General features: G+C 38.6%; 1 protein-coding gene across 1 annotated transcript; it reads left to right on the top strand.

Moving 5' to 3' along the window:
• Positions 1-3092: 3092 nt before the first annotated feature.
• Positions 3093-22473, top strand: LOC140948362 (uncharacterized). The gene is made up of 19 exons (XM_073397598.1): positions 3093-3208; positions 5454-5818; positions 6287-6442; positions 7715-7828; positions 8223-8354; positions 8930-9026; positions 9488-9706; positions 10198-10412; positions 11592-11753; positions 12299-12466; positions 13165-13275; positions 14072-14188; positions 14517-14607; positions 15264-15638; positions 17916-18038; positions 18725-18844; positions 19817-19951; positions 20355-20597; positions 22145-22473. Exons 1-19 carry the CDS (start codon positions 3139-3141, stop codon positions 22456-22458), a joined length of 3327 nt encoding a protein of 1108 aa, XP_073253699.1. The 5' UTR covers positions 3093-3138; the 3' UTR covers positions 22459-22473.
• The last annotated feature ends 529 nt before the right edge of the window (positions 22474-23002 follow it).

Below are 23002 nucleotides of genomic sequence, written 5' to 3'. Positions count from 1 at the left end.
GTTCGTAAGGGGATTTAAGAGGGCTTATAACCGGGGGTTGGCACTTATAACCAGACTGAAAAAAGGGTTTCAGAACAAGCTATGTAGCAGTTATGGTCAAAATACTTTTTGAATTTGACCACTTTTTTAAGTTTCAAATCGTCGTAAAAAGTCAATTTCATTTCAATACAAGCTAGAGGGAGGCTTACAACCGGACGTTTTTTTTTTTTTTCATACAGGGAGATGGGCCTATAAATGAGGGGGGGGGGGGGGGGGGGGGGAGAGGGGTGGTCTTATAGTCGGAAGTCTATGGTATGCGGTCTCCGTGTCTTAAATTTGCGAAATTATGTCGGATGTTGTCATGGAAATGACAATGACATGGAAATATTGTTTTAGATATCAAAACTCGTATTTCACTTGAGGTTGAATTCCAATCCTTTCACTTTCAGGTCATTGCAATTTCGCTTGTCGTATTTTGAGCGGCGCTAAAAAAATTCGATCACATAACTCCTTTGCTAAAAGACTTGCGCTGGCTACCAATCAGGCAACAACTTTATTTTCGTTTTGCTGTTCTGGTTTTTAAGTGCATGACGAGTTGTGCTCCGGAGTATTTGACATCAAAGCTCGTTGGAAGATCCGCCGTCTCGACAAGGAATACGAGAAATTCTCAACTTTTGAACATACCACTCTTCCGCACTGCCAGCGGCCAAAGGACCTTTCAATATAGAGCAACCTCTCTCTGGAATGAGTTGCAGCCTGCGCTCAAACTTAGCCCATCCGTGACGGAATTCAAGTGTTTACTCAGGCAAAAGCTTCTTAATGACTGCTTTATTTAATTAATTTAATTAATTTTATTGACCTTTGTCTTCTTTTATCATTGTTATATTCTTATTGTCATGTACTTGGTTTATAATTTTGTAATGTAAAATTGACTCTGAAAAGCCCCGTGGGGACGAGCCAATAAAGTATGTATGTATGTATGTATGTATGTATGTATTGCACCTAATTTAAGCATGTTCACACTATAAAGGATAGCTTTTGCACCCGCACGAAAACCATACCAGGCTTCTTTTCACACATAATAACGGTGATTTTGGCGCGATTTCTGTAACGGAGCGCAGCAGCGCCGCGCCGATCTCGGAAGTGGAGTGACACATATCTGATAGGTTTTGTACCACAGTCTGGTGTAGTGTGAGAAGGTATTTGATCCGTACCGGAAGTGAGTAACTCGGAAAGAGGAATAGAACCCACTGAGACGGAACTGAATACATTATTGGTACCTAATTTCTCGGGTACTTAAATTTGGGGAGGATTAATATTCGAGGGTCTTTGATTTCACGATCTTTGTACAATCGCGAAAATCACAAAATTTTACCAATAGAACGTTTTCACCCACGTGGCCTGCGTCTGTGCAAATTTATTGGAACAGAAGAAACCGTTTGCATAAGAATAGAGTTCAACTCCCGCAGGATTGGTTTGGGACACCAACATGGTCACCGTTTCATTGATTTGGGACATCGATATGGCCGCCGTGACGTCACGTGAAAACACTCTATAAGGTATTCAGGAGTGAAGATTGTGATTTAGACAACTAGACCCTCTCGGCCAACCGCTCCGTTACGATGTTCGATGTGTGTGAAGTACTTGTTCTAGTTCTGTGCCGTTGCTGTTCAAGCTATAGTTTAGGTTTAGAGCTTTACGTGCCGGCACGAAAAGCTCTCCTATGCGCATATTTGACAGCTGGATATTCCTGATTTTTCGAAGACTGGTGTTACTATGGAAACGTATTGGTTGACCAGGAAATAACGCTCGCGTGCATTTATTTTCATTCACGAGACGAGGCAAATCCACTATTTTTACGGCCGAATCAGGCCACTTAGGAGACAAACAAAAAGTTGCAATAATCACTTCTTGAAGTGGTCAGCGGTTCTCATGCGGTTATGGCGATATCCTTCCTCTTTATAGGTTGTGTGTCACAACGTTATAAAATGTAATTTAAATATTGTATCTACTTAGCTCGTTTAGCCTTTTGTTATTCTGAGTAGCTTTTTTGCCTTATCTATTTTAACGTATGCTATTCTTTGTAAACGTTTTTTAAGTTGGCAAAATAAAATGGTTGGTTGTTGTTGTTGTAGTAACGGTAGGTGTTGGAAACTTCCGAGTAGGTGGACATCAAGTCCTCTGAACTCTAAAAGCCTATCAGTTTGGCCTTAGTTCCGTTTGCAGTAAGACTTTTATTCTATCGCTTGAAAATTCCTTTCTAGAACTGTAATAGCAACTTACGTACTTTGTTAAGGAAAATGGACTTGAAATCAATAGCACAGCTGTTTGTTTTAAGAGGTGTACGTGTCAGTATGTTTTTAAGATAACAAACATCAACTTCCCCAGCCTCGTACCCAGGCCTGTTCGCGCTATCCGAGTGACCAGAGGAGGCTTGGAACCGAGCGCGATAGCGCGAGGGCGTCCTAGGCGAATTTTCCCGACAAGCTTGACAGGTGACGTCACATCCGAAATCGCCAAGGACGACTGGGAACGAGGCTGCAACTTCCCTTTAATCACGTTTAAGCGGGAGAATGCGGAATCATGTACTCGAATGTCTTTTTTTTTTCCAAGTCTGATAATTTTTAAGTGTCTTAATTTTGGCAACTGCAGAGCTTCCACGCATCGTTGTGTTGATTGAGGCTACTATTACTAATATATTCTATGCTCCAAGACCTCGAAATTACGTGACCTGTATTTTCAGGACAGAAAATGTCCTTATTTTTAGCAAGACAATCTGTGATACCTAGTGTACCTGTTTACGATCATCTTTATTCAATGTCGCATGAACAGTTGTTTATTTCCAGAAAGTGGTCAGCCAACGGATACTGAATAAAAGGTTGCTTGAAGTTTATCCCCATGGACTATTGTAGTAAGTAGTTCTTGAACCCCAGCCAATCATTTTTCACAATGTCGACAACGCTAGCGGAATATACGCTAAAACGCTCACATGGTCCGACGACCCTTTAACCCCGTTGGAGAGATAGGTGCTAAATAACTAGTGCAAATCTTCCTCATTCCAAAACCGAGAAGGTTTAATTAGAGATACCTAGTGTCCATATACGCATTTGCAACAGAGGAGAGATAACATCAAATGCACAGCAGTGAAGAATTAAGGCAATGATGAGAAAGCCACAATTTGCTCTCCTTGCCGCTCAGGTGCTTTATTTGCAGCTATATTTTACCAGTGGTAAGTTATTGTAATGACCATCGATTATTGTACTGGTAAATTACGAATTTCTGGTAATTTTCATCAAACAAGAATGGTTGTTGGCAAATTTTGTTAAGGGGGTTGAAAATTGACTGCAATCTGACCAATACAAATTTGGTGCAGACTGCACGTTTCATGGTTTTCTCGAGCACCCCAATGATATTTCTTTATCTACGATGACAATTTTTCATGCGCATCCTAGCAGGGACAAGAGCAGCAACTAGTGGTGTGGGATATTTATGGGTGAAATCTCTCCAAGTAAACTGGGAACTGGGGGCTTCTTCCCGGTACTTCTTGAAAGGCAGTAAGTACTTCTTGTAGGCAGTAATTTTACCTGTTGCGCATCCAAATGTGCCTCCTCCGGGTCTCTGACGACGTACGTCAACAAAAACCATATGCAGGATTACTCGCCTTGGATTAGCAAAAATATCAAGCGGACAAAATACTCTCCGGTGCCCACCCAAAAATGAATTTGTAGACGACGGTCTCAGGCTTAAAGCACGCTCAAGCAGACAAAATACTCTCCTGGGCCCACCCAAAAAGGTATTTATCGACGACGATCTCAGGCTTAAAGCATACTATAAGAAGACGTGAGGCCCGAGCTCGACCTTTGCTTTCAAGGAAGTAAACCACTCAGGGGGTGTAATTGATCCAGATGGATTCGACCTGCTGCGCGTCCAAATTTACTTCCTCTGGGTCTCTGAAGACGTGCGTCAACAAAACCCTTATGCAGGATTACTCGTCTTGGATAAGCAAAAATATGAAGCTGACAAAATACTCTCCAGGGCCCCCCAAAAAAGAATTTGTAGACGACGATCTCAGGCTTAAAGCACGTTCTAAGAGACGTGAGGCCCGAGCTCAACCTTCGCTTTCAAGGAAGTAAACCACCTATGGGGTGTAATTAATCCAGATGGATTAGACCTATAGATTCAAAAATGGTAAATTGATCTGCATGACATAGCGAAATAATTCCAAATAAGAGGATCGCATCATTTTAGGGTGATGTGAGAAGGATAGCAAAATGGGGAAAGGTAACCAAATATTCAGAAAAAATTGATATATATATTGTCAAGAAATAGATATTGTTGCATTCAGAATTTATTTTATTTCTTTTGCTTATTTATTGCGGTTTTCAACTTTCGTTACTAACTGAAATGTAAAGGATTTTATTGAAACTGGTGGTTAGGTCAACAAGTGCATACTTAACCAAAAATTAACGATTAACATTTATCAATTTATTGCAGTTATTATTATTATTATTATTATTATTATTATTATTATTATTATCATTATTATTATTGGGCGATTCTCGCCAGCACCTTGGTGTTTTTCTTGGTCCTCTCATTTCTCAGCTGCATCCAACAGCTTAGAGGTACAGCACATTCCGCAAAATGTGAGCAGTACGCATTGATGGCTGATAACTGAGTACTTCAAAAAATGTCGGGCAAACTTAATCTTCCATACCAGGCCTTTGCATTGCTTTGCCTTCTTTTCCCATCTTGAACAAACTCATTCCTGAGACATCCACAGGACTCCTCTCCAGCCACATCTGAAGTTTTCGTAGTAAATTCTCCCTGTGGAGCTTCCCGTTCCTGAGTTTCTCCTCTTCCCTTCTTTTCTGGTAGTCCTGAAGATTCTCTTCTTCAACAAACACCTTCTCCTGATATCTCTCAGGTAGCCATGCAACAATTTTCACTCCTTCTAACACTCCTCAATACCAATAAACCCTCACCCCTTCTTTTCTCGGTATATACAGTCTGGCAACATTACCTTTTTGTGTGTAAATAGCCATTTACCGCCAATATCGTCCTAGTTTTTCTATCCATACTGACCAGCCCTTCCAACATGCAATCCACGATACTTGCACTGTAGCGTATTAAACCTACAGCCTAGACATTGATACACTAATAAGATTTCTGCAATTCAATTTGGATCTACACAACCGTCTAAATTTCTCTTCAGATGTATTCCGCTGTTATCTCGCCTTTCATCTGGTCTAATTGTAAAATACTAAGATATATGTAGCCCCTGTACCCGCTTCCGCACCATCTAGCAGGTCTATCGTCATCGTCATCGTCATCATCATCATCACCATCATCATCATCATCATTATCATCATCATTATGATCGTTATCGTCATTGTTATTGTCATTGTTATCGTTATTGTGTATATCATCATAATAGTTCTTTTTTTATTTTTTTTATTTTTTTTTTTACATTCAAGGGGCTGTCTTTCAAGCTGGGAAGGTAAATATTACCGACACTTCCCAAAACAACCATGGTTGCCAAGCCGTTTCTTTCGAAAATCAATTCCAGGGTTCGGGAGATGTAAAGGTGTTCGCGACGCTCAGTCACGGAAACAAATATGTTAAAATCCACGACCCAGCGTCTCTTTGGGTGAAGTCGGTGTCAACAACAGGTTTTGAAGCCTGCGTGCGCGAAGCAGGAAGTGGCTCTGGTGGAACGTCTGTGATCAACTGGCTTGCATTTCAAGGTTCGCATCAAGGCATACAATCAGGGATCGTGGAATTCAATGAATTCACGTCACGAACACAGTGCAAGAAGATATCGCTAAGCGTTCAGAAACAGGTAACTTCGCAACGTCATCCAATTCATCCATTTAGTCTTCCATGTTAGTTTTAAAGTCAATACTCACGAAAAACTCATAACTCAACTTCGACCTTAAGGGAAAGTGGCCTAAAGCAGCAATATCATCGTGGCATATCCCCTTTAACAAGAAAAGGGCTTAGCACTATATGAATCGTCCGTTGTTTTTCCTATGTTTTGTTTGCTGTTCAAGAATCTCCTCCTAATACTCTGGCAAATCGCCGCATACAAAACCGAGTAACTCTTCAAAGCCGAAATGAAGTCGATACTTGATTATTTTCCCAATCAACAATTGTTGTGAAGCTATAATGGCCATGAGCTTGTGATAACGTCAGTCCATAACGTTAAGCGCTGTTAATTAATCCGGTCCTCTTCGGGGCAAAGGATGATAATCATATTTAAGCTCAATATGTACATGTAATAATTGGTTGATTTTTTCTCTTCTTTTAGATAAAACCTCAAGTGTTTGTAACCGTTCAACATAAACATTCTAACCGTCCTTTTGATTCCATGAACATCTGGCTAGAAGAGGTCGAAGCAGACGGCTTCGTTGTTTGCTTGAGAGAGTTTATGAGTTTCGACGGTATCCATACTGGACTTAAAGTGGTGAGTTTTAAAAAATTAGCCCAGTCTTCGACTATTACGTTTTTCTTTGTCCTTACTTGTTATCAATTAAATTTAAAACTAAATCTGATTGTATGGAAGCTAATTAAAAACCTGGTGGTTAGTTTGGCCTCCTCTTTTAAATTACGTCAAAATTATATTAGAAGAATTATTGTTATACCTAACCCATAAATGTTTAAAAATCGTAAAAGTCTGAATTTTGCTTTGCAAAGACAGCCTGACGAAAGGGGTGGAGGGGTGGACTGGAAGTGAAAAAGGGGAGAGGGAGACGCTGATCTGAGAGAGGAGTTCTTTCAAAGAGCGGCTTTTCAGCCTTAACAAAATATCGCCCCTGCTGCGCATGTGCAACAGGCGTTTTGAAAAGAAAGAAAGTTTTCTTGAAGTCGCGCACATATAAACTATCCTCGTCATTTCCCTAATACATTCTGAGATGAAACTTTAGGGTTCACTTAAGGGCTCACCTCAGCCCGGTGCCGTTGGCTTTGAGGCCTCCTAACACTTTAATGTTGAATAAAATTAAAACCGTTCAAGCTAGGACCATCAAACTTGGCGACTCTTGCTGATTTTTTCTAGATTTACTACTTATGAATTGTTATATCACACTTAATTTAGCATTATTTACGTAGCTCTTAAAATGGTCAAGGCTTTTTAGTGACTAGTTTGGAAAAATTAATTGAATTTAAAATGGCCAACTGACAGGAATAAATGGAATTAAATAAATTTAAATAATTCAAAATGGCAGATTTAAAAAGGCATATGGTCTCAGTAACAAATGACGTCATCATGTTGTCACTGCCATTGTTAAAGATTATCAAAGTGTCAACCATCGTCATGATTTTTAAGTAATTTAATTATTTTTGCTTAATGACTACGGGAACAATTGATAAGCTATGGGTTCAGACAATAAATGCAACAAGGAGACATTAGTGACGTCAAATTACGTTACTGTGTCAATCACATTACAGCTAGTTTTTGGAATGATGATTACACTATTTTGCGTAAATTTAGTGGCGGTATCATGACTGGTTATAAAGTTCTCGAAGGGGCCTTCGAAGGCCCCTTCCCCTCCATTTCCCAGGAAGCCCAAAAACGCCCGGTCAGAATAGTGTTAAATATAGGTCATGGTATTTTGCTTCTTTCTTAGACTGCAGATACGAATTTTTGTCAGGGTTCCCACCGTCAGTTTAAGTTTTCTTAAAAACCATAAGGAAAGACGTTTAATGCTGTGACTGTTACTTGCGTCCTTCTCTTCAGAACTGGCTTGCTTATGATTTGCTACCTGAGGCTTGGAATTTTACTGAGCATGGAAGGCTTCATTTTTCTGGACTTGGTGTACCAAAGAAAGAGAAAAACTATGCTTTTTGTCAGGTTGGAAAATGTGACGTTTATTAGTGATATATTCAATTTTTATTAACTTAACTTACAAACTCAAGCCTCTTAACCAACGTTGTTAACAATCAAGGTTTGTGTTGTGTATTTCTCATTTCTTTGAGGGACACTGTGGCATCGGCGTATTGTGCATTTTTGAAATAAGGGTTTAAGTCCAACAAGAGATACAACCTTCTTGATCATCAATAATTAATTTAAAAAACCTCATGCGTTGTTCACAAGAGTTGTGATTTAGATTTGTTTACCGCTACATTTTAAGGAGGTGCATCCTAGATATAGCTATATTCCTTAATGAACTGGGACAATATCACTTTCTTCAAAACTTTAAACAGACGGACGGAAAATTATTGTGTTTGTGAATGATGATTTATAGGATTATAAGTTTGAGAATCCATTCTACGAGCCGCCCAATATTATGGCGTCTGCAAGCCATGAAAATAGCACCAGGGAACTGTCAATGAAGGCGGATGGTCGCTATAGCAACGCTTTGACTGTCTGGATTGAGGTGAGTAGCATTGAAGAGACCTAATAAGTTGAAACTGTTTCAAATATTTGCTGATTAAAATAGTTACCTTCGCTAAAGAGTAAAGTACTTATAATTAATAAAAGAAGAAGTTCAAAGTGGCACTTAACACTTGACGGCAAATTCAAGCAATAACTTGAATCATCAAGCTGATTGTCACTTTCCGTACTCATTTTCACCCGATGATTCTTCTCAAGGGAGGCTCCGTGGGTTCATGGTTTAAAAAAGGTTACATCTGTAGATTGTAATTGGTTGATTACGATACTTTCTTTTTTCTTTTATTTCTTTCCATGGTGATTATGATTGAAAACTAACTTTCTCGGAATGTATTGTTATTTTCATGCAATCCGATTGGTCAACATTGTCTAGGTAGCCTCAGTTATAGTGGCCTCGCACTGTAACAGATAGCAGCCTCCATTATATGACCATGGAAACTGTACGTCCGATTAAACCAAAGTTGCGCTTGTCCTTATTGTCCTAACTGGATCCCTCCGTCTGAAAGCTAACAAGTCAATACAAACTTTTTATTTATTGGTATATTTGATGTTATTTTCCAGGAGATCACTCGTTTGTCTTTCAAAGTGTGCATCAAAGACAGTCAGGGAATGAGCAAGTTTCACGATCCAGTTACAGTGGGCTATGCAATAGTGGGAGGTACATTACTCTTATATTTGCTTATTCTTTAATTACAAAGATTTGTCTCTCATACTGGTTCGTCCTACTATCAAGGAATTTGGACGTTGGGTCAAACGTCGAATTAAAGAAATGAATTCGAATAAGAATAAAGTCAGGCAATTGGCACTGTAAAAAAACTATGATCAAATGACGAAGAAAGAAGTTCTAAAATATGGCGTTTAAATATTAAGGACAAAATCGTATTGATCGTCTTATTATCTGGGTGAATAACTGCAGCAGTGTACTTCTTTTTCAAGCGTTTTTGTAGAAAAAGTAACTTCCCCTTTCCTATTCTTTTTTGCCATAAATTTTCTCCACAGGAAAAACAATGCAAAATTTAAAAATATCAAAAAGCAGTTGCTCTCTCAAAGGATGTAGAACGTCAGGTCAATTTGCTATTCATACAAGTGCTGATTTTGTTGTTGTTTTTCGCCCTAAAGATATAGACCCGTGCACAAACGTTACTTGCGATTACCATGCCATCTGCAAAGCTTTCTCTGCATTTGATGCCCGTTGTGTTTGTGATGACAACTGCCCGTCGTACGAGGAGCCAGTGTGTTCATCCAACTCGACAACATTTAAGAACAAGTGCTTTTGTCTGCTGGACATTTGCAGGCGCAAGAGTAACCACACTCTCTATCATCCCGGTAGCTGTACAGGTAAGAGAGCGGATTATAAGGATTTTTAAAACCACCTTAACCAGTGTATGCAGAGCTCTAGTGTTAACAGATATGGTGCCGCTGATGACTTACGACATCACTCAATTTGGCGGCCATCTTTAGTGCCATCTAAAGAATCACCGTTTTAAGCACATGGCATTTTCCGTGCAGCTGTAGGTCCAAAATAAATCATTATTAAATACTATTTTGCTTATTTTGGTACTATTTTGAACGCAGCAAAGTGCCAATAATATAGTGCCACTATGATTGTGTGATTGTACAATCAGATTTTAATTTAATTCCTCGCATATAGAAAGGATTTTATACGTTTTTTTTTTTTCTCATCCTCATCAGGTATTTGTAGGATGCATCTTTTTTTGTCTTTATGTTATGCTGTTGTTGTTTGTTTGTTTGTTTTTATCGCTTTCAGCTCTAATTAGCTTTGTTTTTCTTCTATGTTGTATCTTCTTTTTCTTGTTGTTCCTCGACAGGTTTTCCTGTTCAGACTGGGCGAGTTTCACTGAGGAGACATGTACAGTGGGCAGAGACGGCCTGTGAAGTAGTGAAATTTCCACCGTTTTCATTCTATCCCGACAAAGAAGTGCACGTACAAATAACGACAAATCACTGGAACATAAGCGAGAAAAATTTTGTACATGATGCTACTGTGTCCTGGGTGGAAACTGTTAACTTCGAGAATTTTGAGGTGAATATTTTGAAAGGAAGTTTTCAATTCAAGTATTACTTCAAGTAGTAATTAGTGAGCCTCTGTTCATTTGTCTTACATCTCCAAGAACTCTTGTTTACCTGTCATATTTCTGGTCAGTAAAATACTATTTGAACACATTTTATTTTCACAACGAGTTACTAGCGGAGATTTCGCGTCTTGCGCGCGCAGAGGAACACTATGGGTAAGAAAATTTGGTTATCTATGCATCCAAGAAATTTTGGTTACTAACAAAACCGCGTCTTCATGTTAACAGATGTGGAATGTCTTACTAGCTGTAAGTCCAAAACATATAAAAATTGTGTTTAACTCGATTTCTGCCATCCATGTTATAAAATTGACAGCCGTCAAAGTAGGGCATCCGAAGACCAGTGTCACATGACTTTATCGCTGGCTCAGGTGTGCTACTTATTGAGGTGACGGTTTTTTTAAGTTCTCCGCTGACCAGTTATAGAATTCAAGAGATCACAGGCTTAGAAAACTTTACTTCATGAAGTAAGTTACCACGAGAGGGACTCCAAACTCGCGAAAGTTTCGAGCGAAATGGCTTCCCGGTTTGCTACCGCAACAAACAAAGAAATTTGTCAAATAATCAAACAAGTTGTTCCTGAAATACACGAAGAAGGTGAAAAAATTCGGTTTGGAAGTTTTAACAGGTAAAGCTTTGTCTGTTTGACTTGACTTTATCGATGAAACCGGTAAAAAAGCCTTTGTTCACATATGCAAAGTAACTCTTGCGTTACTTTATTTAGCTGATATGTTCACAAATAAGTTTTCACAGAATGGTTTTAATACAAAAAGAATTCACAACTCATTTTGAAGAAGTTTCCCGGGAAAAACTAAGCAAATGCCTTCAAGAGTTTTATATGTCGGCAAGAAAACGCGACGGCCGCCGGTTCGGTTATTACGCGCCAAAATTATAATCGTTGACAACAGTAAATGAGTTAAAAATCATCATTTTTGTGCTCAATTATCTCACTGTTTGAGTATTGACTAAAACAATTATCCACCTTAGTGTCGGCAGCTAGTGGTGGCGATTTACCTGCCGCCTCGCGGCTAGGCAAATGACCACAACTGCCAACCTCCACTTCAGTGAACAATTGTTATATATTATCTTACCAGATAAATTAAACATTAGCCATTACATTTAATATTTAGGTGTGCGTGACTGCAGCAGGAAGAAATGATCGCTTTATCAAAGAATTTGCCACGGTGGACTGGATGGCCTACCAAGGTGCTCCTGATGGAGGTGTGGCGGGTAAAACGCGCATTCCAGAATGGTGGACTGGATCACAGTGCTCAAAAGTCAGCCTTCCTCAGGCAATAACACTTTATTGTTACCTCTCAGCTGCATCTTGTTCCGTTCCATAAACCAGAAAAAATAATGACCTTTAGTTAAGTTTTTCAGTAAGATAAACATTTGCTATGTTGATGTTATAAGTACCAAACACTCCAGTTGTTATCCAATCAAAGATATCGTACTTGGACTTGGAGACATGAGTTGCAAAGAGGCAGCCCTGTTCTGTCCGCGGAATTTCTTCCGACACATGGGCCATTTTTATACTATTTTTTTAAATCATTTTTTCACTATTTGTCAGAAGGGGAGATATTCTTAAAAAAAGTATCACTTAATACAAAAAATTGGCGAAAGAAACTTGTACGGTCAAGGGCTAAATTGGACACTCGCGTTCAGACACCTAACAACGATCCTATGTCTTAAAGAGCGTCCCGATCATGTGAAAGATTGTTTATTCCAAATTTAATTTTACATGCTATTCTCCCAATCATCTTTGCTCTGCATACTTAATAATTACCAATTCAACTTTCTTACTGTTATGACCGTTTTTTTTTTTTTTTTTTAACAGGGAAAATTTACGTCTTCACCAACAGTCCTGGTTACAGCAGAACATATAAGTGCAGACTTTAAGCACGATGCCGCAAGTTTGTGGGTGGAAAACGCAACCAGTTCCTCCTTTTACATTTGTCTTCGAGAACTACAGAATTATGATGGTCTACATGAAGATATCGTTGTGGTATATGTTTTCTCCTTTATAAATATATCTGGCGTTTGCTAAAACGTGGCTAAAGAAATTTCAAGTGCATTTTATCAATTTGATATCTAAGTCGAATGGAAAGCAGTTGAAATTTACTAGCTGACAACTTTATTGCTGGCAACAGACGGTAAATTCCTCTCTCAGAAGTAAGAGGATTTTGCGACATAATAAACAACATTTGAAACGTCCAGGAATTATAACCTTTTAGTCAGCGAAACCTTGAGGCCCTAGCTATGTGTCTTCCGCCGAACACAGATTAAGAAGCCACAATCTTTGAGCACAGAATAGGATTTCTAAGACACAATCATCTAAGCGAAGCATTTTTGTGCTTGGCACAAAGTAATCTGTTAACACGAGTCCAACCACATACCTGAGTTTTGTCTGTCAACACCTTCGGTAAATCACACAATAAAATCACTTTCGATGCCATCATAACACTTCCAAAAACCACTCATAATATTTCAACATCTAACACGGGCGAAACATCCTCAAATTACTTGGAGAAAAAAAAGCCCGGTCTGAATAGGATCAATGATAAAATACGTGAAATGAGATCATCTCGCAAGTATTGTGGATACAACTTACAAATCTTTTTTCGGAAACATAGCTTACTTATTTCTACACGGGATTTAGGTATGAGATAGCAATCCATTTATGATTGCTATCCCTCTCTTTAGAGTTGGATGGCCTTTGAAAAAATACACAGGCCTCTTTTCGCTGAGAGCGAACGCGTGGATTTTCCAAACAACAATTCCGTTTCTACAAGCTACAATGGTGCATTTTGCAAGGTAAGAAGCACATTGCTTTTAAGCAGAAGAAGGCTCTGTAACTATTTAGATAGAACAGCAGAGGGTACTCCCTTATATAAGCTATATAAGTATGTGCCGCCCCATCGGGTAGGGTTTTTGCGCCGTTTAGGTGTGAAAACGGATATACACTTTGCCCATTTTGATCTGGAATCGGGTATGGTTTTGAGGGAACTACGGGAGTGTATGACGGTATTTATCGTTTCAATTCCAAATTAGCCTGCGTTGCAGCTGGCCCACGCACTCGTCTTCTGCGACGCAGTCACTGCGAATTCGAAATGGATTTGAAGTGTTTTTTAGTTTGCACTCTAATCTAAGTAATAATAACATAATCTCTGCCTAAAGGCCTGGTCTGAAAACGGGTGTGGAAAATTACATGAAATAGAGTCAGGATTTGGAGTACCGGGCGGCACAAACCGTGTATCAAACAAGAACATTTATGCATTTTAAATCATATTTACGGCTGTAAAACTCCAGGTTTTATCCCAACTTAATAAATGGGAGTGAAAACGAAGGAAGTCGACCGTGATTGATCTCACATTTAGTTGCCATATCATGCATTTCATATGAGCTTTGAAAAGAAAAGAGATCAGGCCATGAAAGGAACTTGTTTTTTGACAGTTTATCTTGAACAAAGAATTGTTTTTGGTACACAAAAATTACCTGTTCCTTCGAGTCAGCGCAGATAAATTCCAGCCACCAATGATATGACCATGCATTGATAAAAATGGATGGTGTTTCAAAGTTTATATCAACAGCCTTCTTTTTATGTCCTTAGGACGTCTCATTTGCAAGGAATTACGACAAGGAACCCATAGTATTAATTGCAGCCGGTCACAACTCAGAAGGCAACAATTTGAAGCCAATATACATGTCCGTGACCCCATGGATTGAGGTATTCTCAAATTATTTAACTAATATACAACACATTTTCTTCAAAATAAGTAAGATCAAGCTGACAACCTGTAGCAAATGCGCATATGAGCTAAATTACACCAAGGTTTGTTCATGCAGTCTGCCGTTTAACAGTCATAGTCGCGCAGCGAAACATTCCATCTATTTGTCAATCTGTTATTCAAGGTCAGTTTCCCAATTTCTTTTTTTCTTTAAATAGGAAAGTGACTCAGCTACAGTCTTTTAAACGAACGTCTCTAAAAGTTGAGCTATTACTGTTCTTCTAAGCGAAATATATGACGCTAGATGATTTGCTTATTATTTTACAGCACATCAAGACCAGCGAATTCCGCATTTGTCTCAAGGAGTTGTTCGCTGACCAGCATGATCCTGTGACTGTGTCCTATACAGTATTAGCAGGTGTGTTAGTAAATGATAAAAACAAATTTTCTTTGCGAAGACCTTCTCATGCCCAGCAAGCTTTGGTAGATGTCAAGTAAACTTAGAGACTCCTTGTTTCGTATCTCCTTTAAGTAATCACCAGTAAATGTATTTTCTCAGTGTCTACTTACTACAAGTAAGATCAAGTAACGGTTTCTGTTTCCAAAAACTTCTCGGTCAGCTTGAACTTTTCATGGAACGAGCCAAACTCTAATTTGAGTCGACCTAACTTGAGTTTAGATCGGCTGCTGGGTCAGACGTCGATTTTTACAGGACGCGTCCAATCAATCAACTGAATCAGATAAGTAATAAAATTATTTTCTCCCGAACAATTTTATATACATTATCGAACAATTTCTTTAAATTTATTAGTTTAGTTCGTCACATGTGAAGATCGACGTTTGTCCCGGAGACGAACTTCGGACCCTCTGTCCGTTTGAACGTGTTGGACGATCCAAACTCATTCAGACGAACTTAACTGAGCCAGACGTCGCTAAGAGCGTTTCATGAACTTAACTCACTAAGTTTGGTCACGGTTTAGTTCGTCTCATGAAAAGTTACGACGTTTGGCCAAGGTCTTTTTTTCTCTTTGTTGCGCACTATTTACTTAACACAAAATGTTTCGTATATTGCAGATGTATGTAAACCGGGCTGGTCATATTTTAATGGTATTTGTTACTCGACAAGCCATTCGTGCAAAAATTGGACTGAAGCTGAGAAAACCTGCCAAGCATACAGCGGCAACCTTATCACTGTACGTAATCAAGAAGAAAACGTCTATATTCAGCATCGGCTGAATGGTGCCAAGGGCTGGATTGGTCTAAACGATAGGGCAATTGAGGGTACTTTCGACTGGGCAGATAATCAAACCAGTAACTTTTCATATTGGGCGAAGAACCAACCAAACAACTTCAACAATGAAGATTGCGTTCACACTTTGGGAGTCAGACATAAATTTATGTGGAATGATGTAAGCTGTGGTACTTGCCATAACTATACCTGTTCAGAAGGTTTGTGGGTGACTTACCTCTTTTATATACCAACTTTTGTATGCTATATACAGTTAAAATAGTGTGACGGGACGCTTGAGCGTAACCCGTTTACTATAGTGAGAACTTAGTGTAAAATTTTAAAATTTACAGATACAATAATAAAAAAAAGCACTATAAATAATGCTCCAAAAAAAATAAAATAAAATAAAATAAAAATAAATTTAAATAAAATGATAAAACTATTCAAGATATCTAGGATCTAAAATGATAATTATAAAGTCTTTAAAGTTCTCTTAAATAAATTACTTATTCGGCTGTAACAAAATTCATGGTCGACTTCTTCATACCCACAAAAGTCCAAAAGACGTTGAAGGAAGAGAGTTAATAATTTCACTGTTCATGTTGCAACTTCAAACGTTCTAAAGATGTTTAGTGTTCCCGAGAGTACAGAATTCTGAATGTTATATAAAAAACTCCCTTACTCTTACTTTCGACCAACTGCTTCAGCTTGACTTCTAAGTCTCGGCACCACCTTCTAACATGTTCATTATGTTATTATATTGTTTCACTTCATATCCTTGGTACCTTTGCTTTAACTCCGGTCCCAACGGAGCAGTCCGTATTTCGTGATTTTCTTCTCCTCCTTTTTCTCCCGGCTTGTAACCCATGAGCAGCTCACCTCAAGCGTTATAACTTGCTTTGACTCGTGGTTGATAATGTGAACATGAAATCTGTTGGCTTCAACTTCTTGGTGCTCCGCAAATAGAGGGACATCCCAGAACACTTGCGCATTGTTCGCCTCGTACACTGGCTTCGGTTTCAGTGGCGAGTACCAAGGTGGCACCGAATCTCTGACAAGACCTAGGTCTTGTAAAATCTCGAAGAAAAGTATCTTCAGGGCTGCATTGTGTCGGGTAATGTACTTTTTCTGTACAAGGGCAGTACAACCAGCCAGGACATGGGCGACACTTTCAGGGGCCTTATTACATAGCCAGCACACGTTACCTCACCCGTCATATCCGTGTGCTTTTTCTGGCAGTCATACAACCTCGTTATTATTATTATTATTATTATTGTTATTATTATTATTATTATTATTATTATTATTATTATTATTATTATTATTCAATGTTATTAATTGCTTCCTACACTCTCCTAGAACCGGGGCCAATCCTTGGTCCTGAGTTACCAGGGGAGTTTTTTATTTGGTGAACAGAAACCTTCTCAGTATGTGCGCCATTCCTAGGAGGATGATCTTTTACAGCTCATTATTGTAACTGGCTCCAGGGATCTTACCTAAGTTCTAGTCCATTCCCTCTCTAATAAGTCCCAGCGCACCAACAATAACTGGCACAGTCTCTGTCCTCATTCCCACATTCTCGTGGTTTCAATCTCAAGCTCTTTGTATTTTGAAAGCTTTTCAATGACTTTCGTCGCGGTGTTTCGGTCGGATGCTAGCGATACATCTATAAGTTTGCAACATTATTATTATTATTATTATTATTATTATTATTATTATTATTGTTACTATTATTATTTATTAGTTTCTATTCAAAAGCAATTTCCGATTTGCCCAAGCCTGCTTCAAAAAGAGATTATAAAACTACTTCTTCATGAAAGGGTTTGCTCTTGACCTCATTTTGAAAGTGTGGGTTTTTAGAAATCGAAAATGATCTATTTTAACGTTTCGAAGCGTTAAGAGTTAGTTTTATGTATTTTATTTGTATTTTCAGAGAAGATCCTAATTGACTTTCACCAATTTACACCTCAATAATTAATAGGCCATTTGCACGATGACGTCATTTTACTACTACTACCAGAATCCTTCAGGGTATTGTTTTCTTATGCAAATTACCGCTTTTGTAATTTAAACCTCACTGGGATTAGCAAATTTAAATATGAAAGAAAAAACGAAATGAATTCTGGTCCTAGTAGTAAAAAAGCGTCATCGTGCAAGTGGCCCATTTCTTTGGCTTCTTAGGTGACAAAAAGTTTGAGTCTACTGTAAATCTGTTTGTTGCAGAAATAGTATAAATTAAAGGATTAGTCTAGAAAAATAGGCGCTACTTTTGCGAAAAAGAAAATTAGACGTCACAAAAAGGATCCATAATCTGACGCTTTTAGCACTGCATTATCCCTTCATACACAACAGTTTTCGTGCTGATTGACTCATATGAGCAATTATTTTAATTTTTATTCTTTTGTTAAAAAAGTCAATTGACAATCGATCGTTTCATTATTTTTTTTGTTGGTTGATTGACTGAACGATTGTTTTCTATTCGTTTTTAAAATTAGATTTTGATGAATGTGGAGGAAACAATAACCATTGTCATCAGAACGCCATCTGCACAAACACTATTGGCTCCTATAGCTGCCGGTGCTCCGTAGGATATGCTGGTGATGGCTTTCTTTGCAGAGGTATTATGTTCGAAGACCCAAGTTGTAGTTTTTCGTTTAATTCATGAAGCATAATTATCAAAGGAAACTCATCCAATGGTAAACAGACATCTCTTGTGAGTTTAAGGCTAGCAAGAATAAGGTACAATAAGCATGCTTTCACCGGTAAATTGCGCGAACATTTATGTTTCAAGTAACTCTTTCAGAGAGGGTTTTAAATACTGAGCAGCGTATAATAGTAGTATAATAAGGGTTTGAATATAGGCTGGAATAAATAAGGAGGAAAGTCTTCTCAGCAATTTTTTTCCAATTTCAGAGATGATAAAATTTGCTCATTATTTCCTAATCTCTATGAATAACAGCAATAAAGTTGATTAACTATCCTTATTTTATAGTTCATAGGTATACAGACCATACTATAACTTTAAATACAGCCCAAAAAGAGAACTAAAGTTCATAGAATAAGAACATGTACGTACGGTTGTTGTATTTCCCTGCAATTTCAAAATCTAAGCTCTTGTAGACTGGGTAGCTTATCGCTCTGGTTTCAACGTTCTCGACAAACCCGAGTGGGGTCGCTTGTTACGCCGGCTAAAGCTTTCGGGGATTCATTATGTGAGGCTTTTTTTTGTATACTGATGGGGCCACCATTCCAGAAGCTTCAAAATCCGACGGAACTTTCTAAAGAGAAATTTTCCTTGCTTCAGATGTCGACGAATGCTCTTCAGGTCACCAGTGTGACAGCAGTGCGACATGTTACAATGCAGATGGATCCTACACGTGCACATGTAACAGCGGCTTCACGGGGGATGGACGAACCTGTCGAGGTACGAGCCTTTTTTGAATAAATACTGAATACTGTAAACGACAGCTCTCTAAAGCTTTTCGATTACTTAGGTTGGCTACTAATAGGTGACATCATACGTATAAGGAAACTTCTCATACACAAAGTGGGTCAAGATCATCGTCCTGATTATTTCACGTCCTTTTTGAAACATGTCCGTTCTTCACATGCTCATAGTACTAGATCCGCCGCCAATAACAACGTTCTGCCACCTCTCTGTTAAAGAAAATCAGGACTTAGCGTAGGAAGTTCGCAACTGCTTGTCGTTTATAGAATGAGTTAGGTCACTCATATATAGAGACATAGTTTCCTTCGCAATGTTCAGAAAAAACACTACAGGATAAGTTTACCAATTAAGATAAAGCCTTATAAGCACATTTTAAGGTTTTCAGATCCTTTCAGACATTTATGGAAGTTGTAGAATTTTTCATTTTTATTTTAAATTTTTTTATAACTAATACCTGTTGCGTGGAGGTCCATTTATAAAAAGTGACCGGTAAACGGTTATGTTTCCACCCTCGTTGTTCTTCTTGTTCTTCTCATTCTTGTTCTTCCTCTTCTTCTACTGATGTCGTTTAAGAAGAAATAAAAAGCAAACTGCGGTGATAAACATAAGGAAATATAAACGGAAGAAGAAAGACTTTAACTTGACTCTTCATATGTTCCAAACATACATTTTCAGCAGCGGCCCGCCCCCCCCCCCCCCCCTCTCCTTATTTTTAGGCTAAACGGAAGCCCGAAGGGTTGAGTAAAATCATTTTCCAGGCCGAGCAGTCTTTTTACTTGCAGATCTGAATTCACCACTGCTTACATGCACAGAATTGGAAGCCATCTCTTCTTAATGGTCTACTACTGTTCTTGTTAGGTCTTGAAAAGTTCACTCCTATGACTATGACATTCGTTGACAAAAAAAAAGGTCCAGCTTGAAATAAATAAAAGTCTTCTTATCTTCCAGATGTTGATGAATGCTCGCTCAACACCCATGACTGTCACTCCAATGCAATCTGCACTAACACTGAAGGGTCATTTACTTGCAAGTGCGACGTGAATGCGCATTACATTGGTGACGGGAAAACATGTACTCCTCATCGTAAGCGGAATTATATGTTTTACTTCATTTTGTTCTCTTCGTTTTACCACTACTCTGACAATTGTTAACTTCTATTTTGCGGGGAAAAGTATCCACCAATATTTATGTCGCCAGAGAGCAACCCCTCGCCTGCTTGTCGATCATCTTGATTATGCTCTTGTCCAAGAATATACTCTTAATGAAATTTCAAACGACCGAAGGCGACATTTGCTCGTTTATTATTTCGATTGCTTCTGACTATCTTGGGTACTTTAATTTTGAGTGTATTTTAGGCTAACCCCGCCGATATTTTTAATTAGTCAAGTGGTTTTTTTAGGTATAGCAACTGTTGGAGACATTGTCAGTTTCCGAAATACAGCATCTTTAAAAAGGATGAATTTCTGATTTACTTTCTTTTTACCAGGTGGTCTCGGTGACTCCGTTATTTTAGCGAATGATGCCAGCAAGATATCGCAGTTAAATACCTGGCTTCTTCCCCACTTGCAAAGTCAAGACCGAAGTTATTGGAAACTGTGTTTTAGGGCCTCTAATCATGGCTGGAGGTCAAAGACCTTTCACAGAAATTGCGATAATAAAGGACCCACTATAACAATTGTTAGGGTCGGGAGCTACATTTTTGGAGGCTACAACGACAATTCATGGCAGTGTAAGTTTGTGAAATAGCTAAAATAAGCAGAAGGTATCGACTAGTTGAACTGAATTAAAACCGGGGGTTATTAACTCCAAATGTAAAAGGAAGGAGAGATGGAGCCTTAACAATTTTCGCCAGTAGTTCAAATGAATTCTAGTCTTAAGAAGATTGTCATTAATCACTTGCAATACTGCTCGTTGAAGATTGTGTGGTAGAATTTTAATCAAATACTTGCAACCTGCATGACAATCTTATCCGAAGTCACTACATTGTTGAAGTATAAACTGCACTCTGAACATACAAACAGTAGTTTTGATTGGCACAATCTGGCACATTTTCCATGCATTATCAGTGATGACAACTGTTTTTAGCCACTGGCCTTTCCTTGAACAACGGCTTGTCCGTGCGTTTTCTTGTACGATCGGGAATTAGACGTATCCAGATCTAGAAAGATAAATGCTTGTTCTTCTTGAAACACTCCAAACATGCCACCAAGAAAACTGTGTTGAACCCAGGCTCTGGCTGCTTTAAATATAATATATTTTTATTATTTGTTTATTTGTTTATTTGTTTTTTTTTTAACGAGCGCGTTAGAGGTGGGGTATGGGGCTTAGTGGAGAAGTTCGGGCTTAGTGCTGCTGTACTGCACCTGGTTCTGTCAGGTCTTTTTCTTGAAATCTTATAGAGGGGTGGACCGAAGTTTCTTCTAAATTTTCTAATGGAAAAGCCCTGGGGACGAAGTTGGTGGCAACTTATGATGTTCCAGTTCATGAGGATCTGAGCGTGATTTATGTGGTATTTCACACATTATATACTACTTTACTGCTCTCAGTATTTACTAACCCTCCACCGTTTCCTAAAAATAGACCACTTTACAGTTGTGGGCTTAAAACCCTAGACTTCAAGTGAGTGCAAGGCTGAGGTTGACCATGATAGATAGATAGTTAGATAGATGGTTTAATTACCAATACTTTGCAGCTCGAAGGCTGAATTGCGTATTTACAAATGATGCAATTGATAAAATGTGTAAATAAAACTAAGAACAGTAAATACAAAAGTATGAAAAATGAGATGAGATAAAAAGTCTAAAAATCTACTTATATATGTATTATCAACACAAGATCTAATAATACAACTATTCCTAAAACTAATTATCTTGCATTTAGGGACTTGTCAGAAATTAGCAGGAGGGGAGGGGAGGTGGAAAACAGGGGAGGGTCGCAGTTTTTTGAGCCCTTCAAAAGGGAGGGTTATGAGAATTCTGACTAATGGGAGGGTCATAGAATTTTAGGACGCTTTCCAGGGGAGGTTCGGGATATTTGAATCTCTTACCTAGGAAGGGTCATTTCATTTTCATCGACGAACTGAAAATCTCCACCTTCCCTCCCCCCCCCCCTGCTATTTTCTGACAAGTCTCTTAGTTAAAATGAAGCTCCTATTGCACCTCAAAGCAAGGTCCACTCCAGCCTCGTTTCCATCCATAACTGTAAAATGGTCTATTGAATTCGACTGAGCAACAATGGATGTCTAATTGTTTGTGTTCTGTTTTTTTGTCTCTTCAGGGTCTGTTGGTTATCAATATTCGACAAATACCTTCTTATACTCACTGAAAAACTACGGAGGTTATGGATATTTTAAAATGGACATAACCCAAGACTATCATGAGGCCACGTACAGCTACTACAGCTATTTTCCAACTTTTGGGCACCATGATATCTACATTGCAGACAATGCAGGACACAATACTAATTCTTTCATTGCTATTTGTCAGGCGTACCGCGGTTCCTATTGTGACAATTCTCTCTGGGTTGGAACACGATACGAAAGTGGTTTTTCTCCAGATGAGTTGGAGGTTTATTACGAAGTCCTTGCTTGAAACCGGGCGGCAACATAACAAAAGAAAAGCCAAAAAAAGAACAACAACAACGATAACAACAGCCACAAGAAAAACATCAACAAGCCAACAAAAAAAAAGGAACAGCAAAAAATGAATGAATAAATAAATCAGCTCTCCGTCTTTGACTATACTTTGCTCAATCAAAAAGAAAGCTAACTTTTTTCATGATAATTTCAATGTTACTCAACTCATGACAAAAAATGATTAGCAACGTTTATAACTTGTGCAAATTCGTTATATTTGGAGCTTTCGCATTATCAGTATTAAAACAAATAGCAGAAGTTTCAGCAACAAAATGAGGTGGTAAAGCACCAACAGCGGTTAGCCATAGCACTACTACTTTTGTCCTTATGATGGACCAGAAGGGCTTTTTTTGTTGGTAGCGTAGTTCCATGGTAGGAATTTGCTATAAGTAAGTGTTTTCTCTTGTTAGGACTTACCCCCGTAGGTATTCTTAGGAATCTCGAAGGCCACTTGTATAGCAGTAGCGAGTAGAGCCTCTTTATTGTTCTGGCGTTCCTTT

This window comes from Porites lutea, chromosome 9 (assembly GCF_958299795.1).
Source record: "Porites lutea chromosome 9, jaPorLute2.1, whole genome shotgun sequence".
Lineage (NCBI taxonomy): Eukaryota > Metazoa > Cnidaria > Anthozoa > Scleractinia > Poritidae > Porites > Porites lutea.
The sequence above is the reverse complement of the archived record's forward strand: the minus strand, read 5'-3'. Positions and strand labels throughout refer to the sequence as shown.

Bases quoted from the DNA above. Each gene is read 5' to 3' on its own strand.
- LOC140948362 (XM_073397598.1), top strand. From the start codon at position 3,139: ATGATGAGAAAGCCACAATTTGCTCTCCTTGCCGCTCAGGTGCTTTAT. The intron at 5,819-6,286 runs GTAACTTCGCAA...CTCTTCTTTTAG, and splicing joins CGCTAAGCGTTCAGAAACAG to ATAAAACCTCAAGTGTTTGT. The intron at 8,355-8,929 runs GTGAGTAGCATT...GTTATTTTCCAG, and splicing joins CTTTGACTGTCTGGATTGAG to GAGATCACTCGTTTGTCTTT.